The sequence below is a fragment of the Pseudopipra pipra genome, chromosome 1, assembly GCF_036250125.1.
Source record: "Pseudopipra pipra isolate bDixPip1 chromosome 1, bDixPip1.hap1, whole genome shotgun sequence".
NCBI classification, from domain to species: domain Eukaryota; kingdom Metazoa; phylum Chordata; class Aves; order Passeriformes; family Pipridae; genus Pseudopipra; species Pseudopipra pipra.
In genome coordinates, this window is record NC_087549.1 from 71,862,370 (window position 1) to 71,882,785 (window position 20,416).

The 20,416-nt window shown below is 37.7% G+C and overlaps 1 protein-coding gene across 1 annotated transcript; it reads right to left on the minus strand.

The window, feature by feature from the left end:
- Positions 1-259: 259 nt before the first annotated feature.
- Positions 260-20,414, minus strand: NSUN2 (NOP2/Sun RNA methyltransferase 2). Its single transcript, XM_064660946.1, has 19 exons — positions 20,182-20,414; positions 19,933-20,090; positions 19,605-19,709; positions 19,396-19,501; positions 18,703-18,774; positions 16,061-16,145; positions 15,104-15,296; positions 14,638-14,712; positions 13,411-13,541; positions 11,170-11,243; positions 8,368-8,498; positions 7,668-7,764; positions 6,378-6,553; positions 5,773-5,865; positions 5,249-5,384; positions 3,884-3,964; positions 3,515-3,653; positions 2,535-2,574; positions 260-1,981 (listed from the first exon to the last, which is right to left on the minus strand). Exons 1-19 carry the CDS (start codon positions 20,266-20,268, stop codon positions 1,576-1,578), a joined length of 2,385 nt encoding a protein of 794 aa, XP_064517016.1. The 5' UTR covers positions 20,269-20,414; the 3' UTR covers positions 260-1,575.
- Positions 20,415-20,416: the final 2 nt, after the last annotated feature.

Sequence of the window (20,416 nt, forward strand, 5' to 3'; positions counted from 1 at the left end):
CTGGTCTTCCACCCTTCTTCCATTTCAAATGCCCAATATGTCAGAATAAATGCAAAGATACAAAAATGTTTCATGCTTGAAGTTAAAAGTTGCTAGAATTTTTTCCTCATATACTTTAAGAGTTAAAAATTATACTTTACATACACATCCATTCAAAAGAAAATTCCGCTATGCTGCTCTTCAGCCTAAGGAGCTGCCCAAAAAGAACCTGGCCCATCACAGTTCCCAATTCAAAGAACAAACTCAAACCTTAGCAAAATACAAGGGCAAGAACTCATTTTTTATTAACCTATTTTATGGACTCTCATGAGGAAAATGAGTCCTGCCAATGGTTCTTCACTGCATGAGACTAATATCTCATCAGAGGACACAGCATTATTTCACTTTTATGTCTGTCCCTCAAGAATACTCCCTTTGATGAAGTAGTTCAAGGGCAAGCATCAGAAAGTCTGTTGTAGCAAGGTACAGCAAATGTGTCTAAGCCACATTACGACTCCATCAGTAAAACTACACATGGTAAAATTCATTTTGACAAGCAAAACGAGTATTTGCATCACGATGGCTCTAGAGGAGGATAGTACCTTGTACCACTGGTCACTTTCCTTTCAGGTCAACTTGATACAAGCAGAGAGTACCGCTGAAACTAATCCACAAAGGATGGAATTTATATTTGAAGATTCTGAGGTAGCCAACCTTTTTTTTTTCCAAGTCAGATTAAGTAATTAACCTTTTGAACCTACATAACCTCTTGTAAATATCTACTATACAACATATATACCACCACACTTTTTTTTAACTATTACTTCAGCTGTAAACAAGTATCTTGGAAAAAGTAGATATGACTCTCACTTGAAAAACTGACAGAGAAACAGATGACCCCCAGTAGATCCGGAGGGTGGTCACAGATTCTTACCAGGCACATTTCAAGAGAGGAGTTCAAGGCATGTTCAGCACACCTAAAGATCTAGTTAACGACATTTACTAGTTGTGTCTGTCAAGCAATTAATCACTCTGAAGAAGAATCTCAGACATCAGTCTCCAGTAAAATGCATTCTGCTTTTTTTTTTCCAGGATGCCGTATATGGTTTTGTTTTGAACAACTGTTAACCAGACTAGTAGCCAGATATGCCACATGCACATTTGTATGCATACTCATGCTGATTCTCTTATCCATTAAAGAACCTGCAGAAGTAGTAATCAGATTGGGTGTAGGTGGGGTAATAATTTTTTTTGGAACTTATGTACTTTGAATGAAATTCCAGGCTTTTCTCCTGAAGGAATTGACTAGTTACACAGGCAGTCCATTTGTTCCATTTAAAATATGGGCTTTAGATTTTACTGGTGCTGGTCCTTTGCCAGCAACAGACACGCAAACCCACCACTAATAGGGAGTTTAAAATGGTAAAAAGAAGACACGCTCGAAATCTCTTTACAGCTTTCGTTTAAAATATAAAATAGGTGAAACTTCAAAAGAGGAACATCCCATTCCAACCGAAATTTTAAAATACAGTTTCATGCTAAAAGCAAAAGTTGTATATGAGCCTCGTGGAAGCTGCCAAGCAATACAAAAGAAATCTAATCTTTCACAGTACTTGTATCCGTGCCTTTGCTTTCCTTGCTTATGTGAGTGGTGGCATTTTTACTGGATTGATCTAAATCCTCAGTTTTATTTTCTGTTTCCATAGCACTGCTTTCCACAGGACTCTGGGAAGATTCTTCACCTATTTCTGCTTCCATTTTTGTGACTAAATCGTGTTCTTTATCTTCCACATCCATTCCGTCCTCTGTTTGCGCCAGCTTATGTTGAACTTCTTCCTCAGTTTTGTTTTCCAATTCCTCCTCTTTCTTCTTTGCTTTAAACACTTCAACTCCCATCATCCTCAGGTAATGAAGTCTCTCATTCTTGGGCACAAAGGCACGGAGTGACGTCTTGCCTTGCCAACCACACAGCACTATTGGACACTGAAGATCATCAGGTTTTCTACAAACAAGCAGTTACCTTCAGTCAATTATGAGAAAGTTAATCTTCAAAACATCATTTTATAGCCATACCCCAATAAATAAGTGCACAAGACAAAAAAAAAATAAAAAACCAGCTCAATGCTATTAAATTTCTCAAACAAAATAATTTTCTGGCTCTGGTTTCAGAACTAATACAAGCAAGATGAAAGTTTACATTTAAGAAGTTCTCAAGAGTTTTGTCCACAAAAGATACTTTGTCCACACAAAGAAACAATGAAAAGTAATATTTTCCATTCCAGTGCTGGACTTTACAGGGAATCAAACAAATAAATCACATGCAGTGCACTGTGGATGCCTGGCAGAACTATCAAGTCTCCTTTATAAAGCTACATAGTACACTTGTTTTAAGAATACACAGGCAAGACAGCTTCTCTGTCAGTCTCTGTATCCTATCTGGCTTTACTGTTGACCTCATTGCATCTCTATGCCTCTACTTCTGTTTTTGCTGAGTGAGAATAAATTCTTGTGCAAGTCTTTAAAGTGCATAAGTGGAAAGCAACACATCTACTTACTCAGGGTTTGGGTCATACTTCAGAACTACACTTCCCATTGCTGCAGGGAGGGGGGGTGGGGAAAACAAAAACAAAACGTGTGTTACTTGGTACAATGTTAAGTGATTGTCATCTGAAAATGTTCAAGAAAACAAGTTTTCAGACAGTCACACAGCATGAGATGGCTAGCAGTTATGTACATCAATACACTGAACTATAGACAATACCAGGTTTTATTCCCTTTTTTCAGACCAAAGTATTTCTATAGTTACAGAAGCAACTGCCAACCCTGTCTCCTCCAAATGCCAAACAAACAAATTAAAATACAAAACCCACACAATGGATTAATTTACTCAGTGAACCTAGCAAGGAACTTCTACTTAATTAAAATGAACATAAGAGTATGCCAGCTCAAACTTTAGAAAAATTTTTCATCCCATTTTGTCTCATCAAATACTGAAGAACAAGGATCAGCAATGAGTTGAAAATAAAACAACATAAATAAAAGGCTGAAAACTCATCTTCATTTCTTCCAAGCATCTAGTGAAGAGGAAATAAAAATTTAATACGAGTAGACATTACTGCTCATATTTAACAAAACAGAATCTGAATAACTATATTTGATACATAAGATCGTGACATGCAACTGCAGATGACAAAGTTTCAGCTGGAGCATTAACAGGCACAAAGATCAGAAGCGTATACAAAATCTTTGTTCATCAGATATTTTAAATGCAGCCTCACGGCACTGCTTCACAGAAGTCACAAGTCTGGCAACTCTTCTGTTCTCTGAAGCTCATAAATCTTAAAGGCTGCAACCAAAAAGGACTGAAATTTCTAGTAGCGCACTAGGTTTCAGTAATGCTTACTTACCTAACAAGTATATTCAAGATAAATTTAGTCAAAATTTTTAGCAAACACAGTTTACGTCACAGGATTTTCACAGTCCTCTGTGTAATGTATAAAAATAATTTTGTCACAAAACAAATTAGAAGACTTACCCATGTCTTTGACTTTCTTCTGTGTTTCACTGCTAAATTTAGTTAAGAATGGATTTTCCTGGGTTAGCAGAATTTTAACATCTTCTATGCAAACACTTATAATCCTCGCATTAATGAATGGGTACAGAGTATAAATTCCCTGTTTAATAATAAATAAATACAATTATTTCAAAATGCAACTTTTACTTTGTGAAGGAAAAGCGTTAAAAATAGTATGTCCTTTACCTAATATTAGAAAACAATTTTCACATTTTAAACCATACTGAAAATGCAAATTGTCACTAATCTGACAAAGTTAATGCCAGCTGTGTTATAGGCTCTAGAGGAAACCAAAATATCTCCTCGGAAAATACAACGCTACGTAATTACCTCTTGTGCTAATCGGAATGCACATCCAAACTGTTCACCATCACTGTTGCGAGACCAGACTTTTATCCCTGTGTTAATAACCTGCAAACAGCAAGGCCAATAAGCATCATTAAGGAGCATAAATTCTAAATTACCACTCTGAACTATGTTTTTCATCAACTGTTTGACTAAAAGGAGGAAGAAGGGATAATTCTGCTGTAATGTTTGTTCATTCGCATTGGACGCTGAATTAATGTGAAAATTCATCCAAGGGAAAAAGGATCTCCCACTACAGAAATGTAGTGCCCTATCAACACAAAACACCTTTTACTCCTTTCCATATTGAAAACTGAACAGTGTGAGGAAGTGGCAGTTTTAAAATTAGGGCAACGAACTATTAATATCTAATTTTTATTTTAGTTTGAGTAAGAATTTTCTGTGTGATTTTCGGAAAGTCAAGCAAGGACAATAAAAAATGTACATGGCATTAATATTAGGACACTATATCCTTTGTGGTACTCAAAGTCTCACTACTCGATGCAGTGCACCAATTTCTTAAAATTTTGTCAATTATGTAGCCATTTCCTGCATGGGGGATAAAAGAATAATTATTTATCCATCTTAACGATCTGTTGTAAAGATGTACTGAATATCCTCAGCAATTTTCAAGATCTGACTGGACCCAGACTGCATCTAATCTAGCTTTGAAGTCAGCTCTCTTTGATGCAAGAAGGAAGCTGGACTAGATGACCTCATTCCAACTTAAATCACTCAATGACTTGAAAGACAAGTCTTTAGCATTTGCAAGACATTTACCGTAGGGAATCCTATAAAAACATTTTTTCCCCTCTAATTCACAAAAATTTATTATTCCATAATCATTCAGCTTAACAACCTTTCAAAATGTTTCAGTTGTTGAAAGTACTTTAAAACAGTGTCCTCATATAACGCAGCCAGCTAATAATTCCCCTGAAGGTATCTTATTTTTGGTAGGCTTTCAGAGCTCTTAATAATTTTATAATTAAGGGGCTCATAAATACAACAGCATCAATGTAAACTTGTGAAGTTTACCTGAAGACTGCATAAAAATACAGTACATAATGGTACACACAGAGCAGTTATATATTCCCTCTCTTTACTTTAAAGTTCCCTTTCATTCACCAAAAATTTACCGATTTTAATCCTGAAGGCTGTTATTTACCTCTCAGAGTCAAATCTTCACCTCTAATAGAGGAGGGATGGAGAAGAAAACACTAATCCAGACTAAAACAAAGCCTGTCAAGAGGGCTAGTGCTCTATATAAACAGCAAGCTTGGCGATAAAGTTCAAGGAGATACCCACTAATGCTTATAACCTCCCTTGTGAAAACCTGGAGATGAACCGTACCTTCATCTTCTCACTGTTGTTCAGAAGCACATTCCTTAGCTCCTTAGAAACCATGTACAGCTGTCTCTTCTTTCCTTCTTGAGTTCGAGTCAGTAAATTCATCTTAGGAAATGATGGGTCCAATGCATAAAACTTCCTGTAGCCATAATGCTTGCTTTGATTAACTGAGCAATGAAATCACATACTCAAAATGCACGGGTTAGCCCACTTCCTCTGGCTATCTCTGCAAACACTTAGCACTTTGGTTCCAGAACACAAAGATTAGACTTTCTAAGCTGTATGACATCAGAAAAGACAAGCTGTCATAGACACCAAGATACACTTGAAAATTTCCAATGCAAACTCCAGTTGGTTATTTTCATTTAAGAAGTGTTTAAATGTTGAGGAGAGGAGCCCCTGATGTAAAATTAGGCAAAAATCTTTACACATGATCAACCAGACCCATCTTTTGTGATGAACTGAACTACTAATATTCCCAAATTACTAGGAATCTTACTGCCAAACCAGAAACATTTTTTTCTTACTGGATAGGAAGGAACAGTGGATCATCTTCAGGGAGAAAGACAAAAGGGTCTTCTTTAAAACCAAACAACTTCATTTTTTTAGATGGTGGTGGTCTAAAAAGAAAAAACATTACACTGTCAATTTTAGTAAAAGTACTTGGCTTCAAATCAGTATATTCAGTTCATTTAGTCAACACTTGCTTTGTGGTAACAACAGTATGCCAATTAGAATATGGGCATTTTCCCATGCTTCACTAGGACAACACTACCCACAATACAACCTTTTAAAATGAGGATGTGAAAGAAGTGCTTTAAAACAGAAACCACAAAAACAAGTAAACAGAGATTTCTGACAGTGATTGTGAAGACAATAAGATCTTCCAAATATTAAGTTCTGAAAGTTTTTTTTTCCTTAACAGAGAGGAAAGTACTAACAGACTTTGCAAATGTTAATAAGAAATCTGGTTAGTTTCCAAACTTGCTAAAATACAAGACAGAAAACACGGAAATGCAGGACAACTGAATGAATTCATTAATTCTTCTTGATCGACTTCTAAATGAGTCCAGTAACAAAAGAACTATAGAATACTCAGCAATTACAAAGCTGTCACAGGACAAATACTTACCCACATACTCCTTCCTTTTTGCTTTGCTCAGTGTCCAAATTCTGCAATCCTTCCATTTTCTTAGACTCTTCATTTTCAGCAAGTATTGGTTCTTCAGTAATACAGTCAGAACCATTATCTGAATTAGTTGCTGTCACTTCAGTATCTCCTGTTCTTTGTGGTAACTTCTGATGAACCTATTTCAGATTAAATTATTTTCAACAAAGCAAAGTAGAATCTAACTTGTAACAGAAGGCACCTATGTTCTCTCTTTGCGTGTGCTTAATTCTTCTCAATTTGTATGCAAGTGCTTAAACAGATCCATTCAGAGAGTTAATCTGATTACTAGATCAAGATACCACTATATAAATTGCATTTACCTCTAGTACTGATCTGGACAGTTTCGTACCAACTGTCCAAGAAAGCTATTTTTGTACCATTTACAAAATCACGTTCAAGCACTCAGAGAAGACTACTTTAAGACAGGCTCTGCTGTTTTCCTTCTAGCACTCAAAGTGACACATGTATCCTGCTGCTGCACACCTTCCAGGAGAGTGCTACAATGTTCAACTTAGAACAGAATAAACTACTTAGATGACGCTTCTGAATAAATGCTTCTTCCCTATTGCCACATACATTTTACTCATAAGCTGTTCTAATTAAGCAAATCAAATGAACAAAACATCTAAAGGAGCTTATTCACACAAGACGTTTTTCTCATAGACGTGACAATCTAAGAGATCAAATAAATTACACCAACTTAAAATCCTGTTGACAGGATTTTAAAGACAATTGACAACAAATGGATTAAAGTCAGATGGCTGAAGCTGCTGCTCCTAACAGTTTTACATCCACTCCCCCTGCTGCTGATCTGCTAGACTAATCTGTTAGTGAATCACCCCTGAGCAACCAGCCACAGAGTAAGATAAACTGAAATCAGAATCAGCTTACAACACAGCAGAAAAAAGCCTTCAGCAGGGGGACCACACACACTGAAGGAACTGACAGCTTTAGCAACCTAATATAATCTGCTTCTGTAATTCTTTCAAAGTCTTAATTTTAGGTTCAAGTTTTATCTTACTATTTTACTATAATTTCAAAATCTCCTCTCTTTTTTATCTATTTTAGAAGTTGTCATTTTCTTTAAAGTACTTAAGGGATTTAGGAATTTATTTTTAACTGACACACTAAGCTATTACTGAAAGGCAGATACAAAATAGTTATAGTATGTTTTCTATTACGTGTAATATTTAAAAAAAAATCTGATACATTATTAATAATTAACATTTTAGATGTTTTAGAAAAAGTTACCTTAGGCTGACGTTTATTCCATGGCATGGGAGACTTTTTTATTAACACAGCCACGAAGAAACCGCCTGTGTTCTGGTGATGTGGCAATATCCTAAGACTAGAGAGAAAAGAAAAAAAATGTTGCAGTGTATTCATATCTGCATTCAGGCTCTCACAAAATACTAGAAGTGTCACATTTATAATCATTTTCAGGATAGGCTAAGTATTCCTAGTAGGATGGTGCAGATTTAATTTATCAAACTAGAAACAGGATCTAAAGTAGAGCATTCTGGCAAAATTACTTGCATCAGTGCAACACATTCATTTCACAGTTCACATCCGAGCTTTAATGACTCATTTCTAAACAATATTTTTAGAATAGCTATGGAAAGCCTTTCATAGCAAGTAAGTCACACTGTTAAAATGCTGAAGTTTTACATACTTTTCCAGTAATTTTGGCTATGCATCTCTACTGGATGCAAAGAATTAGACCTTTTTGTGTGAGTAGTTATTCCTCAGAAGCAACATGCAATAATTTCTCTGAATTCACTGGACTTTATATAGTCTACTGCCATTACATAGGAAGCAATCAAAATATACTCAGACCTATTCAAACAGGTCTATACTGCAATACATTCCTAATCCGACCTAATTATAATTTGCCCACCATCATACATATTAATCATCAAATCCTCATAAGATCTACTCTGGGAAAACTTACCAACGCTCTAGATTCATTGCCTTTAGCTTCTCTTCATCTTTTACTGGAAACATAGTGGGACGTATTTGTGTTTGTCTATTTGAAGGCACATCTTTCCACTCTTCAAACCACTGTCCATCTTTCAGCATTACCTTCAAAGGAAGAAGTATAAATACTGTAAAGAACATAGGTCACCATTTTATAAATTTTAATTATAATACTTCCAAACCAAGGTTTCGATGCCAAAAAGAGAAATTATTTTCTGGTATAGAAAAGGACTACTGCTGTCCAGTAGAGATTAGAACTGAGGAATCCCAATTTCATTATGTAAGAAAGATGCAAGAGTGCAATACAACAGCTTGGTAATCATAGAGCCCCATGACACAGGCATGCATAGGTCATTGATAGAGATGTTTTCAAGGAAAGCTGCTGAAGAACCATGTCTCTCATTAATTTTCTAGTATCTGTTACTTTACCCAGAACTCAGAACACATCTGTAAATCCACTTTTACACTGTGTAGGCCTAACATCACCTCATTCTGGCTAGAAGTCAAAGCTTTTGATGGACTGTTGAGATACAAGCAGAAGGTTAGAGCCACAAATCTTGTAGGAAGGCATTCTGAATGCTCTTTAAGAAAGAAAACCAAAGTGAAAAAATGAGTCGGAAAATCTCACTTCAGAGCTCTAGATGCCTGGTTTTGTATTGGCTGTAAGGAAGGTCACATCTGGGTACATGTGGGGCAAATGCATAAAGTTAATATCTGAAACCAAGGCCCATTTTTGTCATTAAGGCAACAAAATAAAATAAAGAAGTTGCAGAGATGGTGACTTCAGGACTGGCAAGTATGATGAAGTGGTTTCATACATCCCACTGTGATTGTCTTGAAAGTTTAAGAAAGTTTAAATTAGTGTTCTACTGGAAGCAGAAATGTAATATTTATCTAGATTACCATTTCCCTAAGAACTTTAGAACACAGATTTCAGCATCATGAAGTATGGCATTTCTCAGCCACTGATTAGATCATATCTGATCATAAAATATTGTGCATTTGCACATTCTTGAAATAGAAATTACTGCACTTCCAGAATTATTATTTCAAGCCAAAATATGCTACATGTCATAGTCCTAGATGGAGACAAGACAGACTGTACTTCTTTGGAAGTCACAACTGAAGCTTGAGAAAAAACAAACAATGGGACTGATAAATAACTGTAGTCCAGACAAGTCTAGAACTATTCTGGATTTACCAGAATAACTGCCCAACAGCCCTGCACTGTTCAGTTTTGGTTTATCAGCCTAACTGGTAGACTGGTGTGACTGGTAGAATGAGAAAGCACCAAAGAACACACTGAACTCTACTGCACATTTTACTAGCCACGTGCTAGGGTAGAACAAGGAGCGAAAGTGCTGTAGATTATCAGATCTGGAGTTAAAAAGGTCTCTTCTTTCAAGACTGAAATAATTCACTGGAGTTCACTTATCTGGCTTCAGGAGAGAGTACTGATTGCTACTTCTAAGCACCTAAGTGTCCCTCGAACAAAACCTTATTTCTGTGTTGCTGTTTCCAGAGATTTACAGTCAACTGATGCTCAAGAATATTCCATGTAATCAGTCACAGAGCTCCCAAGTGAACAGATGTTTCACCAGGGAATAAAAGAACAGCAGTAATAAAAGTAAAAACAGTACCAAAGCAAGAAAATACATTCGATGACAAGCTAGCCAATAAGGCCTGCAAAAATACAGTAGAAGCAAATAAGGACTGAAGAAAGTCTTGCAAACTTTCAACAGATTTTATTAGCCTAGTTTCTAAAATACTCTTAGGAGATTTATATTTTAACTGCAGAGAAATAAATGCAACAGGGAATACAATATACTCTTAGTGATCATTATATATATAAACACATATATATAGTAGCTTTACATAGAACCAAAAAAAAAAGGTAAAATTAAGATTACAGAGCCACAGTTATGCATTTTACATTTATTCTTCAGGTACAAGCATAGTATAAACTTTTGGAATTGTAAGAAGAAGGAAATCAGCTAGTTTCTCAGCTGGATTTACAACGGCAGAACATAAGCAAATCTTTATTCCACGTATCTTGTTCATTAGTCTGCACACAGCCATAAACTTGCAGCCTGCCATTGCAAGAGACTAGTGAGATGGTAAGACAGAACAAGCAATGGCACTGCAAAGGCATACACTCGTAACTAAAATTTAATCAGTTTCTTTCCCTACTGCCAGGATGGCCTTCTACTCTTCTTGAGTATACTCTTAACAGGAAGCTGAAACAGCTTCGGGCTTTTTTGCCCTTCCCTACTAGTCTGTTTCCAGACCTGAAGTCACACAAGACATGGAAAAAAATACAGGATTCTATTAATATTTTAGGATTAGTCACATCACTGCAGGCTTTATAGCTAATTTCCAAAAAGCGTTTCACAGGTTTTACTTCCAAATTATTCAAATGGACCAGCTGAAGAACTGCAGAATCTAACATTCACAGACTCCAAAGACCGAGGAGGATGGATAACTTTAAAAGCGGATGAAATTATATTGCCATCTACAGGCCACATGCACACAACAGGAAAGGGAATTATAACACTAAAGTATAGGAGAGAGATCAAAGAAAGGTAGAGGTAAGAGAATAGCAGACGAAGAGACAAGAACTTACTATCAGAAAGACTTTTAGCTCTCTCCCCTAAACATCAAATCACTGGCATTAATCCAGCTCAACTTAACATTGTAAAATGTTACACTTCAAAATTTCCCTAACTTAGCACTCTACCACAGACCAAGAACTTCAAAAAACTATCAGTTTAAGTACCTTCCATTTTGTAATTCCTGGCATCCTCTTCAAGCCTGGTAACTCGGAAGAGACATCAGCAAGTTCTAAGGCACCTGAAATCCCAAGAATATAAATGGTCTTGAAAATAGAATTGAAGAGTTGTGTTGCTAATTAACTTTTATAAAAATAGTTTTCCTTCAAGTTTTAAGACCATTTTAAGAACACTGCTTTTTAAAACTTTCAAGAAACAAAATGATATACAGCTACTACCACGTAAATTAACAAAGATGGTAAGAACTGTTAATAATAACCATATAAGTTTGCAATTTATAAATTAACCAAAATATAATGGTTCAATACTTTTTGTAGCAACTGCATAGAGTAGTGCTCTATGACTTCTATCGTTAAATAACAGTGTTCTAGGCAAAGCGATCATCTAAGTTTTTATTCTCATTTACTTAGTATTTCAATTTACCATACTGTTTAAGTATTTTTCAGGGAATAACTCTTGGGATAACAAAGCCTTCTAAAAGGCCTGCTATGTTCTCATTTTATGGACTTAACATCTCAATATATTCCAGTGTGAAAGGAAAGAGAATTTATTATTTTTTAAATTGAAAGGAAAATTCCAAAAACTGTTTAACAGTAAGGTAAGTACTATCAAATTAATAGGACAAAAGACTATGTGTCTAAAATATGTCAAATTACTACAAGAGATATTAGAGTATAACTTAATCTACTGAATTAAAGGTTTAAACTGCCCCAAGTCCAGAAAGAATGATATAAAAATTCCCTGTTTAAAAAGGTGATCTCTCAAGAGATGAATAACACTTCTTTTTTGTGATTCTGAATACTTAAGTTTTTAACAGTCAGGTAGGCTTTTTCCTCACGCCGAACACAATTTATCAACCACTTCTACATGACTAACCATTGACTCTTACAGTGACATTTAAGCAAGTCTTTTAAATAAATGAAAAAGTGATATGTGAATTCATAGACAAATTCAAAGGTGACATTTCAAATGTGATTAAGCTTGATATTTGCATCCGTCCTTTGAGTAGTCCTGTCCCTCTACAGCATGACTTCAGCTGATGCCTCAAGACTACATTAGATTGATAAGGCACTAAAGAGTCCATTAGAAGTAGCACAATTTCCATTAGTTTCCAAACGGTGGAAGGGCACAAAAGTGCCCTTTCCTTACTCCCTCAGCCGTAAGGGGAAAGCAGACTCATCTGTTCTACACATAGCAGTTAACACTGCTTTAGAAAGCACCAACAATCTTCTGGACTGACCTGAGTGAATTCTTGAGGTCCAGTGCCCCTTGCAGACCACTGCACTACCTCACCCTTCTTTAGCTACACCTATGTTCAAGTTCCAAGGGTAACATTCACTTGTAGGGACACATCATAGCCTCCAGGTACACTTCGAAATACCTCCACTGGGCCAAGACTAGATCTTAATTGAACAGCCAGTCGAGATCTTTCCTTCCAAGTACTGAATTTGCCCCAGATACTGCAATTGCTGGCCTCTGTTAACATCCATACTGCTTCATGTCCCTATCCAAACTAGTCGTTAAATTTAACACTGGCTTACTACAACCTTCAATAAGCCAAGCCTAATATAATATACTGGAAACACATCCGTGCCTACCAAAGAAACTACCTCTAAATAAAAATGTCATTTGAGTGGAAATTAAATAGTCAGTTCCTAATTAATCTGCAAGCACTTTAGCTAAACTGCTGTTTCTGAGACAATTAAATTCCATGCACAGTTTGGGGCCAGAATACTGACTGGCCAGAATACTGACGTTACACAAAACAGGTTATCAACTTCCAGAATAAGCTCAGGTCCAGAAGCAATACAGCTGCTTCTGCTCTGTAAAAGGCTCAATTTAACACAAAGTCAGCGGAAATTTTCATGCCAAATTTCATTAGATATCTCCAAATTTCAACTTACTGATTCAGAAAAAACAGGATCCACCAGCTACTAAATGGGCTACTAAACTCTACTATCGCAAAGTAATGCAGTGTAGTTTCTCAGTCAGTCTCAATTTTTCCACCTTTTGTTACCTAGGCCATCATATATAAGTCAAAAATGTAAAAAAACCCCATGAATTTAAAGACATTAAAATTTCAATCATGTCAAAATGTGGGTCAAAGGATGCAAACTAGAAGCATATTACCCACGCTAAGCTTATCACTAGTACCATAACACACATATCTTTTTTCGGGCTGAGGGGAAAAAAAAAAGTTCCGTACTCCACCAAACTCACATTCTCACCTTGACTTTTTTCCAGCAGAGATGCGATCACAGCTTCATTTTCGATAGGATTCAATGAACACGTAGAATACACCATTCTCCCACCTTCTGCCAGCTGTTCAACACCACGGGTTGCAATTCTCAGCTGCAATCTAACAGAACACTTTTGGTCTAGCCAGCTGTCATTCAGGAACCCGAAAGAAGCTATACTGCAGACATACAACTCTCCATGGACTAAGCCAGTACTTAGGGAGTTCCACAGCTGCCACCAGTACACAAATTAAAGTCAGTTTCAAACTTTATCAGCTTAGTGCAGTCTATACTGCAGACACACTCACAATTACACCTATTAAATTAGAACAGCAATTAGGTCAAACATAAACAGTGATCCAGGGTAGCTTTTAACATAGCATTCTGTATTTCGTTCTTTCCAGTGCCCCATCAAGTTTATTATCAAGTACTCAACACTAGAAAAATAACACCCTAAAACATGACTCTTCTCAGAAATTCAGAGTTAAAATGAGCAGTAACCTGACTATTACAAATGTTATGAACAACACATCTTAGGTAGCAATGGCCTTCTGAGAAAGGTATCATTGAGCTAGATGACAGCTTAGACCCCTACCTCCACACTTACAACTAAAAGAAAATCTGCAACTATGAATGAATTACCAAGCAGTAATAGGTCAGCTGAGTCACAGTAATCAATGGCACCCCCAGTGTGTTAAAAATACACAGTGAAGCGTTCTAAGCTTTGTCATCTGTGTTTCAATCTGCATTTTATCATGTGCCTGCACTAGCCTAAGTACTCATTCATCATCAGTTAACATAAATCAATCTCAGGTAACTGAAATTCTTTATGTATGATGTCTACTATCCTAAAGACTTTAAAATATTACTAGCAAATTTTACAAGTTATTGTATTTTCCAAGAGTATTTGGAACGCTAAGAATCCCAACCAAATGATTTCTTCTGTTAGCTACCCTGTCTAAATCAATTCAATAAACACTAATATGTCAGATATTCATAAGAATACAAGCAATTTGGATTCACATCCTCCATTCACATCCAAAACCCTACACTTCCTCTGAATAGCACATAAGCTCTTGATTTGAGAGAAAAGTCAGTCTTCTTTGTCTCTGCTTTGTCATATATTAACATGTGAATGCATGCAGATGTTGAAGATACAGGGAAAGGCAGGGAGAGAGAAATGAAAGAAGTGCAGATGTGTAAAATAAGCATTTTTACCCGTGGAGCTGCAAACTGTTTTGTGTTGTCCACTTCTTCCATACATCAATGTTTTTCCTCATGGTTCCATCTCCACTGCAACAGAGGTTGAATAGATTTGTATTATTTGTGTGTAAAACTCTTTTCATATCCAAGTCATTTATAGCAGAATAATTTTTACAGTCCTCTCACGTTACCTAGTTTTCTAACACTGTATTCTTTGTTTCCTCACTGTCTTCGTATGTCAGTATCCTGAGTTTAAGTTCAAAATTTGAAGCCCTTTAACTGACCATATTTAAGGACCATTTGGAATGAAAAAAGTTCACCTTGATTCAGTATCCTCACATCTAAGACAACTTAAGGCATTTGCTTGTTTTGGAAGTTACTATAAATCATAACTCAAAAAGCATGATTCGGTAACACAAGAAAACTTAGCACGGCACTTAGTGCAGTAACATTCATGTATTCAAGTTTACATGCCAGATACCTGCAGGGGACATCACATAAAATCCTGTCATAGAAGAGGATCTCTTTTCTTCCATCAACATCTATTTGTAGGTTAGGAATGCTGGAGGCATCATGATTTACCACCATGATGCATGGACTGTTTAATCTCTTAGCCTGATGAACCAGCAAATAGCAGCGCTTGTTGTCGACATCATTAGCAATTACGAAACCCTCTGGAACATAAAACAGTGGGAAGATGCTTTACTATTCAACATCTAAGTAATTTCACATAGTTTATTGCCTTATGTTCAAAGCTGTATAAACCTTTCAGTAGAGATTTTTACTTAAAAGGCTGCTCATGAATAGAGAAGCCCTTACTGAGCATAAAACAACTTAAAGGTATGTTGAAGTTTAACTGATGTGCCATAGTCTCAAGAGTTCTAGCTTCCATCTAGCAGCAGTAAGACACAGACAAAGGCTCTTCAACTTTTCAAAGTAAAAGCCCTGTAACAGAGAAAACCCCCACTATCACCAATCTCTACATCAGCAAAGTTTCAGTAGAATGCAGAAAGAATCCACACACTCCCACAACTTTATATTTCAGTGGACAGTATTTTCTGTGAGCATCTAACCAAGAGTAAAGATCCTGAAACTTACAAAGAAGATAAATATCACAACTACTTTAAGTCTAAAACAGCTTAATTCAGTGTTTGCAGGATATCGCTAAACCACAGGGGCTCATGGGCCATCATCTACTAGGTAAATCTCATTTATATACAAGAATTAAGCTCTAATCACAGGTGCTGTACTCTAAACTGCAAAGACAGATATATATATATATATATATATACATATACACACAAATATATAACTCATCTCTCTCCTTCACGTCAAGGAAGCCATGAAGTTTCAAAGCAAAGGTGGGGAACCTTTATCTTTTACAAGAAAAAGTAGAAATTCCAAGTCACAAAAGTTTTTAGTAGTTTTCCAGACTTACTGGGAAAAGGAACATTCATGTCTGCATGCAACATTTCAATGAGTTGTGCCGTCTTAGATCCAGGTGCAGCACACATATCTAGAATCTACAAACACCAGAAAGTTAAAAAAAGTCCTGTTTTGTATTTTTCAAGTACTCGAGAAATTTACTATCTGTTCTTGTTTAAACTAAGTATTTTTGCACATAGAGAATTGATTGTTCTGAACACCAATTTGAAAACAAAGTACAGTCCTGATCTTTGTATGTTTTACCTTTGAGAGTCTAAAACATAAAAAGGACTTTACATTCTAGGGAACAAATACATCAGATGAAATAGAATTTGAAAGACGAACCTGAACACAGATACAGGGGTATGGTCCTTTTACTAGCAATTCCAACTGAAGTTAACTTGCACTTTTCATATACACACACATATTGAGAGCAAAGTTACAATCAAGAGCAAGTAGTACTCTTCTTTAAACTATTAGTAAATCAATCAGAGACAGCTGATTATACATATTTTATAAAAATGAGTTGCTATCCCTCCCCACACATTTGCATTTTAATGCAAAAAATCAAGGCAGCATAATCTCTTGTTTCTCTTTCTTGAAGAAGCACTTGGGAGCTGCCCTGAGGCAGCTGAACAGAACAGCACCAACATCAACAGACATGAACACCTAAATTCTAGTGTATTTCTCCTTCCTGGTTCATCAGGAACTTGGCTTGTGATCAAGTCATTTGTAGTCACTTTCACAGCAAATCAATTGATATTTAATACTGTTCTCTTAAGTAAGGAAGCTTAGAGTCTTTCCTCTTGCCTAGTTACAGATTTTCAGAAACACGTCTATCTCCCGGATCTTTGGCTCTGTTAAAAATTAGATGAAATCATACAACAGAATAAAGGATGGGAAGGGATCTGCTCAGATCCTCATGCAAGACCCTGGCATGAACAAGACTAAACTAGAAGACAGCCCCCAGAGAAAAGCAAAGAGAGCTCCAAAGAGCACATGGTAAAGTGCTAACACATCATGAAACGCACTCAGTACAACGACATCATACGTGCTCTTTAAAGTAACAGTTGTGATGCTATTGTTTTCTAGTTTTGCAGGTAATATGAAAAGATAATGAAGAATATACAAGGCTAAACGTGCTCTAAAACTTGCCACCAAAATGATGGTGAGGAAAACTAAATTGTGAAAAATAGATTTAAAATGAACACAGATATGGAGAGGCTTGACAGTCACTAAGTTGATCCTTGTACAACATGGAATCAGTACGTAAGACATGATGGACAGAACATGCTGGTTAAGCATGAAAAGTAACCTGCAGTTCTGGTCATAACAAGCAGCTCAGAAGCTAAGACACTAAGGACCAGAAAAAGTCCTAAATGACAAGAGTTGCTGTCATTGTTACAGCAGTTATTTGCTGTCTTGCCACAAGACAGGATAAAGAATCTATTCTAAGCCTGACTTATGAGCAAATCTGTGAAATCTTACACTCATTTCTGGAAAATGCCTGCTGAAATACAGTCACCCAAGTTAAATATTCAATGTAAAATCCGTATACTGCTAGCTTAGAATATACAATGTGTGTGCAAAAATACTCCCACAGTTTGTGTTTTACATTAAGCTGAACATGTTCACTACCTGTTCAACTCCAGACAAAACTGAAAATGCACCTGTGACACATCAGGACTGAGTCTTTCAATTCCTTATTCACTTAAGAGAGATGAGAAGACCTTGACTCACATCAGTCCTGTGACATACATTGGGTTGGGGTGAAAGCAGGAGAAAATAAGATGAAACACTACATATGCTAGGTAATGTTAATATAAAAACAAGTAGTTACAAACAAGGCTTTAAAACATGTCGGAAGTTTGAAAAACTTAAAATTTTAAGATATGTCATGAAAATTTAAGAAAGAACACAACATGACTGCTTAAAGTAACAAGGCAACTAGCTAACTAATTTAAGAGATCAAGAGAATAAGGCCACCTGACAGATTTAGTCTGCAAGCAAGCATAAAGTATGAAAACATCACAGAAGTTAGAATAGAAAGTTTGCTACCAGAAATCCCCTTTCCTACAGTCTGCTATTGGAAAATATCATGGGCATTCCTTAGACACCTCCGTTAAAGTTAGCACCCTATAGTGTTCAGCCATCACCAGTACTGTGTTTCAATTCACCCAAATTATTTTGCCTAACACATTTATAGAGCAGAAATTTGCAACTTCTTCAAAAGGCATAGAGGAGTGAAATCTATCTGGTAGAGAACATTATCATTTGAATCTGGAAAATTACATCTGGTTCACAGTGTGATGGAGAGCAGGAAGTTAAAAACAGTCATCTTACTTTAAAAGCACGTTGAAACATGAATATGTAACTCAAATGCAGCTGAACACATTTACACTTTGAAAATAAGACTATGCAACTACTTAAAACCTAAGTGTTTCTTACAGGGTAGTACATACAGCTGAAAAAGCAGATGTTCACTGTGTTTGTGATATGAACACTAGTTGAGTGTTGCTGTTGATGTGCAGAAAGCCTAAAACACACCAACACAAAACAGAACTGTGTATCAGCATTAATACTGCCGTTGTGATGTGTAGTTTAATCAAACTAACTTCAGGGAAAAAGCTTTAGTACACATTATATTCTAGTTACCTTATGATGAGGGCTAACGTTAAGCAGCAGAGGTGGGATCATACTAACAGCCTCCTGACGACTGATATTTCCCTTGAAAGGAAAAAAGAAATTAAATCTGGTTTTATTCACAAAACAATGCATTTCTTTTGCAATAAAATTTTTAAATCACTATGTAGTAAAATAAGAAAGCAGTCAGAAACACACTACTACAAATCTAGGTTTAAATTTTCCTAGAATTTAACAAAAAAAGCAATCACAGTATTCACATAAGTGTATTTTCTGATAATTGCATATTTACTCCAATTGTATTAATTCTACAGATGTAGTTTCTGCTCAAAAGAGATGAGAAACTGGCTTCAACCAAGTGACAAACTCCCATCGCTTAAGCTAAGTCTTGTCATGCACACACATGCACTTTTTACCAGATTTAAACATCTGGTTTCTAACAGCAACTAATTGTTTTACAGGGACTTGTTTTAGCATCACCAAACAACCACAAAAAAACTGCAATTAGTTTAGGAAAAACGTGTAGCTGCGGTTATGCACCAGAGTTGTGGGATGAATCACAGTCAACAGCAACATAAAATCCAGATTCTTCTGAGTTACTCAACTTTTGAGAGAAAAGGTAAACTCTCACTCTCTCATAATGTAATTCCATAAAGCACTGCTCAGGATATGAAAGAAAAAAATCAAGATCTATCCGAAACTTACACACTCTGTCTCGCTAACCAGAAATTGATGAAACTTTTCCAGTTGTGGGGACTTGCGTAAGATTTTTCTACTCAAGTTAGTGTGCCAGGCTAACTCTTCCGGATACCTGGTGGAAAAGAGACAGGAAAAGGGCAGAAGCAGAATAAAGAGAGCAACACACCAGGCTGGATGTCAGGAAGGGTGCCTTAACTTGCCTCCAGACCACTCACCAGCTCAGCGACTGTGGCATCTCGACTTTTTGACCATCCACCTCCAGGTTCTGCAGCTCCCTGAAGTATTTTTCCTTCAAGCAGTGGAGGATCTCTTTGGCATGGCTGCATGCGACAGACGTGCAGAGGGACACCGGATGGAGAACCACAGAACCACGGGATGGTTTACATTGGAAGGGACCCCTAAGGATCACCTAGTTCCAGCCCCCCTGCGGCGGGCAGGGACGCGTCCCAGTGGAGCAGCTGGCTCAGGCACCCCTTCTCCCGGACAGCATCCCGCCCCCGCGGTGCCCGGGGCAGGTCCCCAGGGCAGCAGCCCCAGCCCTACCTGCGGTAGCCCGTGATGCGCAGCGTGGCGGGCAGCGGCTCCCGCAGCGCCGCCATGAACGCGTCCCACTCGCCGGCGGGCACGATGCCCAGCTCCTGGTAGTACCGCTCGAACAGCTCGTTCTCCTTCACGATCTCGGGGTAGCCGCCGGCCCAGCCCTGAAGGAACACGCCGCCGCCGTTAGCCCGCCGGTCCCGCCGCTCCCCGTCCGCCGCTCTTCACCCCGCCCCGCCTCGGCCCGGCTCTCACCGCCTGGTCCCCGGCGCCGCCGCCGCCCCGCTCCTGCCGCTGCTGCTGCTGCTGCTGCCGCCGGCGGTCCCGCGCTCGCCGGCCCATGGCGGCCAGGCGGCGGCCGAGCCGCGACACTAGCCCTGCCGTGGGGAAGGAAGGGTGGCCACGGCCACGGCCGCTCCCGCTCTGCTCCCGTTGGGCCGGAGGGACCGCGCAGCTGCCGCGCGCCACGTGCTCCCGCCACTGGCGCGCA

What these genes read in the sequence shown, in the direction of transcription:
- NSUN2 (XM_064660946.1), bottom strand. Translation starts at nt 20,268, where the DNA reads ATGGGCCGGCGAGCGCGGGACCGCCGGCGGCAGCAGCAGCAGCAGCAG. An exon ending in GGAATAAACGTCAGCCTAAG is followed by an intron (nt 6,554 to 7,667) that starts GTAACTTTTTCT and finishes AATCTGAAATAG; the next exon opens with GTTCATCAGAAGTTACCACA. An exon ending in AAGTATGACCCAAACCCTGA is followed by an intron (nt 1,982 to 2,534) that starts GTAAGTAGATGT and finishes GCTTGTTTGTAG; the next exon opens with AAAACCTGATGATCTTCAGT.